The sequence below is a fragment of the Oxyura jamaicensis genome, chromosome 1 (assembly GCF_011077185.1).
Source record: "Oxyura jamaicensis isolate SHBP4307 breed ruddy duck chromosome 1, BPBGC_Ojam_1.0, whole genome shotgun sequence".
NCBI lineage: Eukaryota > Metazoa > Chordata > Aves > Anseriformes > Anatidae > Oxyura > Oxyura jamaicensis.
In genome coordinates, this window is record NC_048893.1 from 46,319,117 (window position 1) to 46,333,780 (window position 14,664).

General features: G+C 40.0%; 1 protein-coding gene across 3 annotated transcripts in view; it reads left to right on the forward strand.

Annotated features, from left to right (window-relative positions):
* The window catches only part of FGD6 (FYVE, RhoGEF and PH domain containing 6), a 70,452-nt gene that overhangs the window by 14,474 nt on the left and 41,314 nt on the right, over window positions 1-14,664 (forward strand). For all 3 annotated transcript variants that reach the window (XM_035336962.1, XM_035336974.1, XM_035336955.1), the window contains exon 3: window positions 11,958-12,099. In XM_035336962.1, the coding sequence (XP_035192853.1) occupies window positions 11,958-12,099 (142 nt within the window). The remainder of the gene's footprint in view (window positions 1-11,957; window positions 12,100-14,664) is intronic.

The window sequence follows — 14,664 nt, forward strand, 5'->3', positions numbered from 1 at the left end:
AATAGCAGCATACTGTATTTACCAGTTACTTTTGTTGCTGTTCCTTCAAGGTTTTGCAAGTGTACATGATTACTAATTGATTTGGATGAAACTTATACCTGTGTCATCGTCATTGTATTTCCTGCTAGGATTTTCCTTTTGAAAGGGTTGGAGGAGGGGGAGTGCCATGTGACAACAATGCTTTGAGATCTTAATGTTTCTTTCATTATAGACTACTTCCTATTTTCCCCCATCTGTGCAGATTTAGTATAGTCCATTGATTTTCCAGAAATGAACACCTCAGTCCAAAATGTAAGTTTAGTTATCAGGACTAAATTCTGATTCAGTGACTGAGCCCTCAAGAGGTCAGTTGTGTCTCCATGAAAGCCTTCCTGGAATAGTGAATTAAGTACTGAAATATGTGTGATTAAGTGCTTGGCTTTGATAGGTATTCCTCTTTGATGTACTGAACTTCATCAGGGTTGAGCCATGCTTCTTACAAGCGGTGTTACACCAGATAAATGTGGGACTGTTTAGTCATTGGCTATGTTAGTGGGTTTTTTTCTTTTTTTGGGGGGTGGGGGATTTTTTTTTTTGGGGGGGGGGGGGGAGCAGGTTGAGAATACAACTTCAAGGTTCCTGTTCAGAAACTTTTAAAGAGAAACATTACATTGACAAAGTACTGCAGTGTCTAAATAACATTTTAAAACATTTTTTGAACACACTAAGATTTGAATGCTTGAAATACATTTTAGGTATTGAAGGCATTTTGTTTGTATTTCTGTGTTTAAAGAAAAACTATGGTAACGTTGGTAAAAATATCAGTGTTCAGACACGAAGACTTTAGGAAGGATTTGGGTGTATCTAGATGCTGGGATCTTCTCACTATGGCTGTACAGTGATGCTCTGGGAGCATCTTCTCTTTCCAGAGGGTCAGCTCAAAATGCTGTCTTTGGGCCTGGAAATACTCTATTTTGTATTGTTGAGTTAATTATTTTATAATGCTAGGGTAGTGCAATGAAACTGCAGTAAAGACTTGCAGTAATTTTTTTGCTTAAGAAATCATATGGGGTGTGTTGTCTTTTTCTTTCTTTTCTTGCAGGAATCTTTATGCAAGTCTTTGTCTCCGTTGCCTGATTTTCCAATAGCAGAAGGAATTTTCCTTAGTATTGGGGTAGTTTTCAGTCACGTGGGTTTATAATTTAGTCTGCTACACAACCTGAAATAAATTCATATGTTACAAAAAGAAGATAGATACTCTGGGACAATAATTGAATCTTGTAACACTCTGGGAGTATACCAAGCTTTTGTCTTTTTTCTTTTTAACCAGAAAAAATAGGAACTTTTTAGCTCTTTTTGTTTGTTTGTTTGTTTGTTTGTTTTTTGACACATGCTCATGCAAATGTGTTTGAAATGTGCTGGTTTCATTTGTTTTGACATTGGGAAAGATTCTGAGGTCCAGTGCTTTCTTGTCACCTCCAAGGGAGAGAAATGAATTGGAAAACTGCATATTTCCAAAACCAAGTCCATCATTATAGCATACTATCCAGTTTTGAAAATGTTAGGAAAGCCTTATGAAATGAAAACAATTGTGAAGATCTCCAAAGTTGTCACGAAATAGAATTTTTGTCTTCTGAGTGGCTTTGATTTATCCTTCATCTTCTTTTGAAGGGCTCTTGATCAATAGAAAGAAATGGCGAAGCACATTGACCTAGATATGGTGCATGGCAATTTTTTTTTCTGGAATTAGAAAAGCAGTAGTAAAAGATTTCTAATGTATCAAAGTTTATAAGTGCTACTTAAAAATAGATGTGGTTGAAGTTCCTGACATTCTCATTTTGCAAAGTCCAGCTGGGGCTGGGTGTGTTTGTGCGTATGAGGGGAGAAAGCTGGTGGTGGCAGCTGAGACAAGGCTGGCCTGATGAGGGACACTCGCTGGGTGAAGCCCTCTGCTGCTTCCAGAAAGGCTTTGCATGGCTCCTTGTGTCACTGTTTTGCACGATCTAGCAAGTTACGGCATGTTAAGCTCAGAGCACGTGCCATCCGTATGCGTTAAAAGAGACATTTTGAGCGTAAATGCACTATCTGTTATGAAGTAAATGATAAAGCGTGTTATCGTTCATTTCCCACCAAAAAAGTGTGCTCTGCTGAAGGCAAAAATGTCATAGCTGTGCTGTTCCCATCAGTCCCCGGTACAATACAAGGATGTCCTCGTCCTTCCTCCCGGTGACGTTGTGCCAGGCGAGGCAGCGGCGAGGTGTCAGGAGGAGGCCGGGGCCCTGCAGGGCACGCAGCCGCCTCCTTTGGCCTGCGCCCTCTCGCTATGGGTACGGGAGCTCAGGTGTCACCTCATTTTCGCATTCTCTAAGGCTTTCTTCTTTTGTTCCACGTTTGCTTTTTCCTGATTTCAGCATTCTTTCTACATATTTCCTGTCCCTCCAGAAGAGGGAAGCTAACTCGGAGTGTTTGTCACCTATTGCTGGCCTTGCTCCCCGCCTCCAGCTCGGGCCTCCCTGTCCCCGCTTGCCATTGACGCTACACGCTGCAGGTTCCTGATGCGCAACGTAAGAGAGTATCTCAGATGGGAATTGATGAAAGGCCCATTTATGTGCTCAACAACAGCCTTTTCCTGTGGGTTATTTTCAGCATTGGCTCAGGAAATGTGTTTATGAAGCTCCTTAGTACTCTGTTTTGTGTGGTGATATTTTAACTGCAGCAAGGACTAATTTAACTGTACATGTAAAACAGTAGGGGGTTTTGGCATAAAATAAGTGTTGGGAGAGAAAAGAGTCAAAATATTAACTTCAGTTTTTATTTAAATGCCAACAGTGATATTATTATGCATGATTTACCCCACATTCATATTTGTTCCAATGAAAGTAGTTTTAGTGAGTAGAACTTACAGAACTGTATGCAGCTATGTTGTCTCAATGCCCAAGACATTGAGGTTAAGGAGGTTAGGTTAAGGAATGCAGGTTTGTTTTTAGATACTAGAATCCAATAAGTTTCTTTTAAAAACTGAAATTTATACAAGTTTAAATTTTCCTTGAGAAAATTATCTTTGTGCTTATGTGAAACTGTTTGACGCAATCAAGCAGAAGTGGACCAAAAAAAAATCTCCCCTTTATGTGAGTAAATGAAAGGAATTTTATCAAAACCACAAATTCAGTAGCCACAACCTGAGCTGATGGCTTGGTGATTTCAACTGCACTCAACTCAGTTGATATATATCTATATTTCCACTGGTGTTCCTGGGGGTCAGATGTTCTGCATTGATTCTGAGATGAGCTGAAAAGTTCAGCAAAAGCATCTAAATCCCATTCTTCTTCTAATTGCTGATACCAGAGGAAGAGAGCACAAGTCTAGTCGTGAGAACTGCTCGATTACTCTTTGCAGTGAGCATGTGCTGCTTTCAACCAAGTTACTTCATCCACTGTTTTTCAGCAGACTGGCCAGGAAGCTCTGCCAGCTAACGTGCATGCAGACAGCCGTGTGTTTAAGAGTTAAGTCACTCTGTGTTTATTTTAGCTCTAAGTCACTAGCTTTTGAATACTCTGATATTTAGCTTTCTTTCGTCATCTTCTAAGTATCTGACACGTAAAAATTGCAGTGCGATGGACTGTGAGTTATTTTTAAATTGAACAAGCAGTGTTTTGAAGAAAACCATTACAGCCCTGATTTCAGGGATAAAGTCACCAAAAAAGTAACAAAGATAATGATCAGTCACTACATATGGTTGTGGCCCTTCCATTGACTTTGGTTTTAGTGTATGAAAAGTAGTTATACACTGGAATTTCATGGTAGTCCTGGCAAGGTAAAATCAATTTTGCTCGAAATGGGTATTAATGGGAATTGTTGTTCTCACTTTGTCAAAGTTCCCCCTTTCCTAATTGCTAACACATGGTTTGAGATTTTATCATATAGTTTTCTAGAATTCTCTTCTGATCCTGCTGTCCTTTCCTAGTAAACACTTCTCGCAGGGGGGAGTGAAGAGTTAGAGTAGCAGGTCCTGATTGTAAATGAGCACCATATGTTCATGGTCTTTCTCTGTACTGTTAGCACTTCTATGACAGGAGTTTTTCCAGAGGTCTTGGCCATGAGCATTCTGGATGTGCAGCTCTCCCTATGAAATAGGGCTGGAAACTAGCATTAATGGTAAGGGAAGACAAAAAGCTGTAAACTCTGCAAAGACTTTATACTTTACCTACCTCTGAAGGTGGGAAATCCCTCACATTTTTGGCTGGCAATGAGAAGAACTGGTAGAGCCCTTCCTCTCTGCAAGTCTCAAGGCGAGGGTTTAAACCCATGCGATTTGCTGCTGTGTTTCACTTTCCAGTACTAATGCAGAAGGCCAGCCCATGGTACCGGCTTGGATTCTGGCTTGTTGAACCCACATAGTCCTCTGGTGTGCAGCAGTAACTCCGGCAGAGGCAGGGCGATGGGGTCGTGTGCTCTGCTCTTCATGCCCATGCCATGGTGCTGGGCAGCTGAATCGATGTGCTGTACACCACCTGCGGCGTGGCAGAGGTTGCTTCGGTTAATGTATTGACGTGATAAATAACTCAGGTCAGAGAACAGTTTTCTCTGAGACTTTTAGAACTGAGACCTCTTTTATTATTATTATTATTATTTATTTTTTTAAGTAAGACTTTTCTGTGGTGAGTGTGGAAGCATCTGAAGCATGCATGTGTGTTTATGCTGAACTTTCCAGGGAGCGGGAGAATTGTCAACAAACGGTCCAGCAGAGCAGAAGCTGAGAGAGGCTGCAGGGCCTGTGGGAGGCTGCCTGCGGCAGGAGCCGGTCTGGCGGCTGCTGACATCGGTGCTGGATGTGGCAGTGGCCTGCAAGCCATGCTTTTAAAGTCGTGCACTGATGTGCGTGCACAGTGAGCGGAACAGAGCATAGCGTGCCTGAAGTAGGGTGGCTGAAGAATGGGTTGAATGGATTGGTTTTGTTTCAAAAAAAAAAAAAAAAAAAAGTACAAAACGGTAACTGTGAAACACATAACAAATGCCTTACCTTGCTTATTTTTACTTAAAATGAGAATCAAATTATTTTTTCTTCTTGTTGAGGAGAGCAATAATGACTGTCTTGACCTGAGGATCACAAACACAAAAATAAACACTGCCAGCTACTAATGCTGGGATTGCCTGGTTCCAGCAAGTCAGGTACCACAGTTTGCCACATGCCCAACCAAGTGCAGACTGCCGGTGTCACAAGGCGAAAGTGCCAGCTGTCAGCAGGGCCTCTGAGAGCCCCTCGCCCAGAAAACCCAGGTGTGAGCAGGGGCAAATCCAGAGGTAAAGACCAGGACAAAGAGGGCGGTGCCTTGCATAAAACATTTTCCATTTGAGTTGCTCAGCTGGAAGCAGGTTGCTTCTGTTTGCTGGCTGTGCTAGCTGAGGAGTGTTTATGTTGGTAATTCTATTCTTAAAGTTCCCTAACCAGCCTGGAGAGAATATACCGGAGGAATTATAAGTGATGCAAATAATCATAAATTCATTGGTCTAGTTTGCTTGCTATTTTTCTGTGGTGCCTTTTTTAAAATTTATTTTTTAATTTATTTTTAAAAATATGATATATATCTGATTTTTTCTCCCTCAGCGATGTCAGCTATGGAAGGAGAGCTCACAAAACTAATGGATCTTAGAGGCATGGTCTTTTCAGTGGTCATAAAAATAAAATAAATAAAAGAGAGGTCAAGATTAGCAGTCTGTCATATTCCGTAGCATCAGACCCATGAAAACTCCCAGACTGTTGTCTTTTTTTTTCTTACTATTAGTCCTAATAACACCAAGAGCTTATTGAAATCATTGAGTTATCCTTGTGGCAGAACTTAAATTTTTTTTTTTTAAAACCTTAAAAGCATAACTTTAAAGCTGCCTTGTAAAATGCTATTTGAGAGGACATCGTGCCAAGTGGCTCCCACTGCAGAGAAGCACTGTTTCTGGCGGAGAAGGTGAAGCCCCAGTTGCTTGTCTGCAATAAGGCAGCCAAGCCAGCACTGCAGAGCTGCAGCGATACCCATGAGTGTTTCTGACACTGCCCTCTGCACTGGAGAGGAGAGACATATTCTCAGCTTGAGCTCTTCCCAGCCATGCGCCTGTCATTAAACCCGAGATGGGACCGATGCTGTAGGAATAACTAAGATAAGTAAGCCGACTGGTCCATGCTGCGTTTCATCCTCATTTGCTGCTCGCTGGTCCGGTGTGTCTGAATGAGATATGGAAAGCAGGGAGATGTGAAGAGGAAGATGAGGGAGGGAAGTAACAGCTAAAATGGTCAACAGTTGCTGGCATCTGAGAATCTGAAGTTTAAATAATGAGGTTATGATGGATTAGGGTCCAGAAAAGGAAATAGAGGCTAACGTTGCCTTCTTCAAGATGGCCGTGGAGCTGAGGTATTGAAACAAACTGTAATATGTCCAAAAAGCACATTAATTGATGCCTTTATTAATCTTGAGATGATCACTAATGCCTTCATAGATTTCCTTAAGACTTCCACAGGAGCTCATTAGTGATCTTGGCTAGTATTTATTATTATCTTTGTGTTTTGCCAAGTATGCTTGCTTTCTACAGCTGATTTCCTTTTTTGAAAACAAAAAACAAAACACACCTGCAGCAAATAAATATGAAAGACATTGAAGTATATTAAATAAAAAGTATCAAAACAAAAGGAAGCTCACTAAACAAAATCAAACAATTGTTAATTAAGCAATAATTTCCCTTCTGCTTTGGCATTCCAAGAGCATCTTCTGCTGTCCTGAGTGCTCAGATCATATAATTGCTTCTTAAATTGTCAGAAGTGTGCGCCTAGGATCCAGTGAGGGGTCAGTCAGCGAGGCGTGCTGCCGTACCTACAGCTATTACAAGTATGAAGTGCTATGAAAAGATGTAACAGCCTTATCAGCTCTCTCCTCAACAGATCCACAGACAGTCAATATGCTTTTAGGTCATTCAAACAAACAAACCACACAGCTGAACATTCCTTATTTGTTGAAATTGATTGCATGGGCTGGAGGTATTTAAACTAGAAGTAGACGAAGAGCAATAGGTGAGATGAAAGCAACTGTGAAAGGCTTGTGAAATGGTATATCAATAGAAAAAGGATCTGAGATGAAGTGTCCTACTAGCTATGATACTAAGCTATCATATCATATCATGGTAGCTTATTTGCTCTCTTATGTTTTGATATGTATTTTTTAGTTTAGTATAAACTGAAGTTTGTGTAATTTTTGCATGTATGTTGAAGGCTTCATTAAAAATAAGATGAAAAAACAACAAATCAGAAAAAAAAAATACTGGGGGAGGAGACAGAAGTATAAATACGTGAGCCACTCCTGCAAAAAGCATGAGAAATAACTCTATGCTTTTAGCAGAGTGTTGTGTGCTAAGTTTGTTCGTTCAGCATTCCTACATAGTTTTGATTATTTAGTAGAAATAGAGATACCGCTTAAAAATAAAGAAAATCCTAAGAAAATGTGTATAACGGAGCAGTGGGGATGAACCTATATGAAGAAATAATTTGCAGCTGTGGAAACTTGCTTTTATAGTTATGGCGATTCTGCATATGAGGTTAATTCCAAGATAATGTTAACATACTTAGTGTTGGGGACGTTGCATGGCAGAGAATCTCTCTGAATCATCTAAGTCGAACTTAAAATAACAATTGCTTTCTAAATGATTTGGGAACCAAGACTGAAATGTTTATTGTGACTTCAGGCTATAGTGTCCAATGTGTGTCTAAATCAACAATGCCTGAAAGCAAAGCCTCAGGCTTGTTTGGACCTTCTATAGTAATACACATAAACAGAACAGCCACCAAGCTCTTCCAGCTAGAAAAATAAATCCTATCCTGATCAGCACAAAACCCATGAATCTACGGTTCCAGTCTGGCAGTTTAACCAATTTGCTAAAAAGAAAAAATAATAAAAATACGATGCTGGTGGTTTAGGCTTTGGAAGCTTTTTGCTTGTACAAGCCTCTCTGAAGACCTTAGTTTATGAAGTTGCAAACAGTGGAGCTGCGAAATGTATTTTTTTACATGAAAGAAATACATGTGGAAATAAACATATGCAGTTTTAAGTTACAGTATTCCAGGTAAGGTGTTTTGGTCGTATTTTGGATACAATAAGGATTTTTGTGGTGCTCAGGATAGGATTTATTTTTCTGTCGGCAATAGCTTGATGGCAGTTCTTTATGTTACGAAAGTTTTACCTTGTTTGTCTGACTAGGACTGGCGTGTTTTGTTTCTTTAGTGTTCTGCTATTGCATTAGGAATATCCAGCACCATGTAAATGCTTCACCCCATAAACTGCTTCATTCCAAAGCAGATTGACACCCCTTTAGTTCTGCGTGTCGAAAAAGCCCCACGTCTATATTTAGGTAGGTTGCTCACATGGTATGACAGGGTATTCTTACTCAGTGGGCAGCAGGGTGAGCTGGCAGTGATGGTGTTTCACATGACTGATAATGCAGAAGTTTCTCTCAGTAGTGCAGTGGGTAGGACAAGGAATCGTGATGAAGAGGGAACAAGATAGAGGGAGGTATTTGTGCGATATTGTGCACTGTCAGAAGAGGTGATAAAAAAATAATCACTACTGCATGCATGTGGTATTTTGGAAAAGGAGAATTGATATGTGGGGGAAAAAAACTGTTTATTTTAAGATTTACAATTATTTCCAAACTCATTTAAAGGCTACGAGGAATTTCACTTAGTCTAGAGATAATTTTAAGTGAACTATATATACATTTGTGATGCAGATGGACTAAGAAGGAAAAATACAGAGAGAGTAATCAGTATATACAAAACCACTTTCTGTTTTGTCAGAAAAGCCACATGGTTTTCTGTTTTGTCAGAAAAGCGACATTGTTTATGGTGAAAGGTTGAGGCAAAAGGTGTAAGGAGAGTCAAGTGTTTTCCCTCATGTGGCTGATAAATGCCAGGCAACACAGGGACACTGTCACAGCCTTCTCTGAAGAGGAGTTCAAACCCACAGGTTTGCATCCCATCCCTGGCTTGTTTGATTCTGGAAACTGTGCGGCTGTGATGTGACTTTTGATCATTAGCCATCTACTCATCCACTGTGGATTTGTTTTCAGAAAAAGCAAAAGAAAACCAAAGACAAACTGAAAACACGCAAAAAACAAAAGCATCGTGTGGAAGAACCTGAGGGATGCATTAGGCTGTGAGCTGGAGAAATACAGTATGAAGATGAACAGCAGTTGCTCCGAGGTGCTTTGGTGTGGGGGTAGATGCTGTAAGAATGATTCGGTGGATCAGGTTCCTTTATGGGAATAGCACGTATAGCATGGGAATGTGCATACGTACCGTGAGAGCAAGACAAGGAGCTCATTCCTTAAAAATCAGTGTAATTCACAGGAATGAAAAAAAACAGTACCGAACAGCTCTAATATGCAGACACTAAACATCCTAAATCAATAGTAGTTAATTACTAAAAACTTCATTTTTTTCCAACTAAATGTTTCTGGTAAATAAGCAGATTAATCTTGCATTTAGAAAATTCTTCTCCCAACACAGGCCAACTAATTTGTTCCTCATGCTTCAGTGATGACTGGGTTATGTTTGTGCAAGCAGAATACAGCCTCACCTAGAAATATGCTTGTTTCTGACTTCAAAAAGAGCAGGTTTTCTGCAAGTTCATGTGTTGGCACTTGTCTGGAAGCATTTAGATGGAAAACGATAGCAAAATCTGAGAATCTTCCTGTGTCATGTGCTTAGGCCATGATTTCACAAGTGTGAAAGTAATATTTTTGTGGTGCGAAGAGATCCTAGTAAAAGGGAATTAAAGCACCAGTTAAAACAAATACTAACGATAGGAAAAAGGGCAAGAAAATGTCCATTAACAAAGGTAAATATTAATGAGACTAAAAAGTGAATTCTGATGTGGTTAGAGATAAAGCTCTTAATGCACTTTGCAAAGGAAAGAGTCATTCCAGCTCAGTATAGATTCAGTGCTAGATGTGAATGGTAAAACTGCAGATAATTATATAGAAAAGAAAGAAGTAGCAGTAATTATTTCTTTCGATTCTAAACCTGCAAGCAGAGGGGTAGATGTACCCTGTGTAATGTCACAGATGAAATAAAGATGGCTGTCATCTATAAAATATATAAATATATGTCATCTATAAAAATAAATATATATATAAATAAATATATAAATATATAAAAATGTATAATATATAACATATTAATATAATAAAATAATTATTAATATTGATATAAATATTAATTAATAATTACTATAATATAATATAATGTATAATATATAAATATAAAATATATATTTATAAATATATATGTCATCTATAAAAATAAAAAGATAGGAGATGGCATCTGCTAAAATTAAACATTTTCAGCTAGTGCAGCTGCAGGAGGGAAAGCCTCTTTTTCTGCTTTCCTGAAACTTGTGGAGCCTCTGCGGGAGCCGTCCCTGGCATCCTCAGTTCTCGTCTGTGCTGTGTGAGGTTGATCGTCTCCAAACTGAAATACCTGGGTGTTTCCATGCTCCCAGGGTGCCACAACCTCATCTCAGTCTGTCGTCTGGACCTAGTGATGAGCCTGTAAGCTCTTCTCCCCCCCATCCTCAATTTGGCTGTGGGAGACAATAAGTGCTTGGGTGTTTCCCCAGTCCTTCCTGTGTTGCTTTATCAGAACCAAGCTATTTTGGTCTTTTCTATGTCTTATGGCTGACCAAGGTCTGTCCGCAGGCCAGCTTATCTTGTCTTCATCTCCAAATATCTTTCCGTTTGCGATCAGCATTTGTTTGCTGTTTTGTTTTTTCAGTCTCTGCCTTGAGCACTGAATAATCAACACCTTGCCATAGCTGCCAGAGCATCCTCACACAGTTGGTTTGGTATTCTTCATTTCAGCTATTCAAAAAAAAGGTGACTGGCAGCTGCTTCCCATGGGGTCCACACTGACATTTTCTTTCTGGTAGCTATCATCTTCGGAGTTGGTGGCTCTAAAGAATTGTCCTCTATCTCTGCTTGCTTGTGACTCAAAGTTAGGAAAAATAAAAGATAAGTCCTAACTATCCCTTGTGTAGGGAGGCACTGGGCATCTGTGGAAAGAAATACGTAGCTGTGAGAGATGTTAGCTGCACGAAATTAGGTGTTGGTCAGCTTGGTAGCATCTGTGCTGGCTACAACAGCCTTGGGGTAAGGGCTTCTGCATTTGCTTTTGGTTTTGTAGAATAGCTAATCACTTTTGTCTCATATTACAATAAGCTTGTGGCATCCTGGCATCTTTTTGTAGGCCTTGAGCACAGTTTTTGTGATTTTAGACACCGTTTAAGTGTAATACGAAATTATTAGATATGCTTAAGGACTAAAACTAGGAGCACACGGATTTGCTATGTTTCTATATGACTTTATCAAAAGTTCAGGCTCTTACTGATATAATATTGCCATCCCTGATGCAGTTGTTTAGCTAGCTTTGATAGCATCAATAAATAACCTTGTATATGTACTTGCATCTAAAATTTCAGACAGAAAGCTCCAGTCTCAGCACTACATCTGGTACAGGTCCTGTTGTTACGAGAGAGAGAGGGAAGCAAAAAAAAAACACCACGATGTTTCTTTTTCCTTCTGGCACACAGTACAAATGTTATGCTATACGTGCATGTAGCAATAAGGGAACAGAGTTATAATATTTGCTGTCAGGTAAACTCTGAAGGACAAGAATAACATAAATACAAGAATAACATAAATACTCCAAGGTCCCAAGGTTTTTGGCTGCTGTCAGTGAGTGTTGTACAAGTACCAGCTTAGACAAAGCACTGCAGAGTTGTGGGTCTGCTGAAGAAAATCCTACTATTATCATCGTGCTCAGATTACACGCTACTTACTGTTCTTGATGCTTCTGATACCAAGCACAGCAATTATTGTGGGCTAAAACAGAAAGCTCTTTACTTAAAGTATGGTATGTTTACCAACTGTATATATTGTAATTTTAGGTCCCTAGAAGAGCACCATGATCATCCTGGCATGGTAATGGGAGACCTTCAGTCAGATGAAGAAGATATTGTGAACAGTTCTGATGAAGATGATGACACAAATTCTGATTCCAGCAAAGGGGAGCCTGATTCTCAAGATCAGGTATTTTTATCATCCTTATCTTTTGGAGCTATTCCTCCATCCTGTGTGCACTATTTAATGAGAACCTGTTGGGATATTTTCAAATAAAAGGCTTTGAGTCAATGTAACTTTATGTATTCCATACCTCCATTCTTATTGCTCAGTACATTTTTTCCAAAACTTTGATTTGTGAACATTAGCCTAATACTAATAGAGTGAGTTTAAAAACATGCCATTAGGAAGTGCTGCTTGGCACATTTGTTCTTAGTCCTTCACAGAGTTGTTGAGCTGCAGACTTCCCTATTGTGCTTATCTAGCACAGATGTGTATTCAGAGATCTGAAATGGTCAGGCTTGAAAATAACGTGTGAATGAGGCTGTCTGCTCCTCATGGATCCTAGAGAGCACAATGTCTCTCATGCCCATTTGATTTGTCAGCCTTGGTGAAACCCAAGGAAAGGAATCAGATGAAGGTTGCAAGGTCTGGGGTGCTCCTTCTGGCAAATCACTTGGAAGCAGTAGTTTCGCTTGGATAGTCCTGTTTCAGGGGGTTGGCTGTGCAGTGAAGACTGTGTTCTAGTAACCACTCTGTCTATGCAAACGGCTTTCTTGCGTTCACATGGTCTGCTTACCAACATGTATCACTATATAACGCTGCTTGGCACACAGGACATATATGACCAAACAAAATTTTAATTCCTCCTTTTCAGTGGACTGAAAAACAGGAGGCTCCACCTGCTTTTCAGTATTTAGGTTCCTTAATTGACTCCTTTGGTGCTGAGGCCTGTCATTGTAAGGCTGCAGGACCACCTCTATGGCCCTTGGAGGGAGTGTGAATCATGGTCTCCTGTGTAAAGGTCAACTTCTGTCTTTCTGCTAGCTCCTGCGAACGCCAGATAGGAATGATTTCCCCTCTTTTAATCTTATTTCTTTCCTCTTCAAAGGAGGAACAGGGGGACAGTGCAAACTATTTAAAATGATAATCAGGGGTCCCATCCCTCTTCTCACAGGAAAAAAAAAACAAAACAAAACAAAAAAAAACTTTCTTGCATGTCGAAGAAGGGTGTTTTTTTTTAGTCCTGGGAGTCCTAACACCAGCATGCTCACAGAATATTGCCTCTCCTCAGTACCACAGCTCTGGTGGCACTTTATCTCCTTCCAAGTAGAGCTTTGTTTTCTCTGATGGTAGACTTGGTTCCTTTCAAAAAACAAGACAAAAAAAAGCACACCACCATGACCACCAAAAAAAAAAAAATAAATTGCAGTGCTGGAAGGGAAGATTAGATGGTGTTGTGTCAGGTCTGAATTTCACTTTACTAGATCTGAAAGGAATAAATGAGGGGAAGGAAAAAACTTATTTATGTGTTACTTAGCAGAATTGCATCTGCACAGAAGCTAGCTGACCTGTGTGCCCCTAAAAATGCCCTCAACCTTCTCTGACAGTTTTGCAGGAAAAAAGTCCCTTTTAGGAGGCTTCTCAGACAGGTTTTGTGGGACATGTGCTCGACACCAAGTAATTCAGAGCTTGTTTTGAAGCATCTGCTCGTCAGCTTGCTCTGGCCGGCCTGCGGCACGTGCGGCTGGCAGCTGGGGATTAGCAGCGACCTGCTCTCGCCTGGAGCTTCCTCAGCTCCCGCAGCTGCGGAAGGGAATGAAGCAATCCCTGCATTGGTCCTCAGCTGGTTTTATTTTTGTTTTTCCCTACCACAAGCATCTGTCTGTTTTGATGCTTTTTGTCCATTAGTGGAGTCACACGGCCCCTTTCCAAGAGAGCGTCTGAGGGAGCCCAGTCCATAACCTTCACCTCTCCAATTTAGACTCTTTTAGGCCCAGAGGATCTTTTGGCTGAACAAATGCAAAATGGCCTTTTCACTGCCATCTGGTACGTGAAAAGGCTTTCAAAGGGGGTTGAAAATGGACTGTGATGTTTCATTTTGTAATTGCTTTGCGTTACCATCTTGTTCTCAAAATACTAATTTTCACCTAATTTGCAACTCTCAGATCCACCGTGATACCTTGCTTTGCATAATGGAAGCGTTTGTGAGCTCAGTCTTGCAGTCAGTGTTATCAGCTGTGCTGTCTAAAAAGGCACCGAGGCCTGAGGATGGGTGTTACAATCTTGCCTGCATGTGATTGACCCACACTGGGCAGATAAAAGTACTTTTTGGACATGAGCTTAATTTTAGAAGTTAAATCTCAGCTCTGTGCATAGTTGTAGACAAAAAACATAATGTATTTTGAATGTGTGTAATGCAGCATTCAATTATTAAATTTAGGAAATAATTTAGTAATTTGGGACTGTCAATTGAATTAAAAAATAATAATCTGGATTTATTGAATGTTATAATATAATTAAAACCAACCTATGAATATCATCAGTTCCACTGTTTGATTCCCAGCACTAGAAAATTGTTGATAGGTTGGGAGAAGAACTAAAACTGTAGATGAATTTTACAGCATTAGCACTCAAGATTCATATGTGCAGTGCCAGTGATACATGATTTTCAAAATAAGCTGTTCAATGCCTATGCTTGCTATATTCAATACAGTGTCCTCAGGGCTTCGCTTGGACTTGTCTTCTTTATGT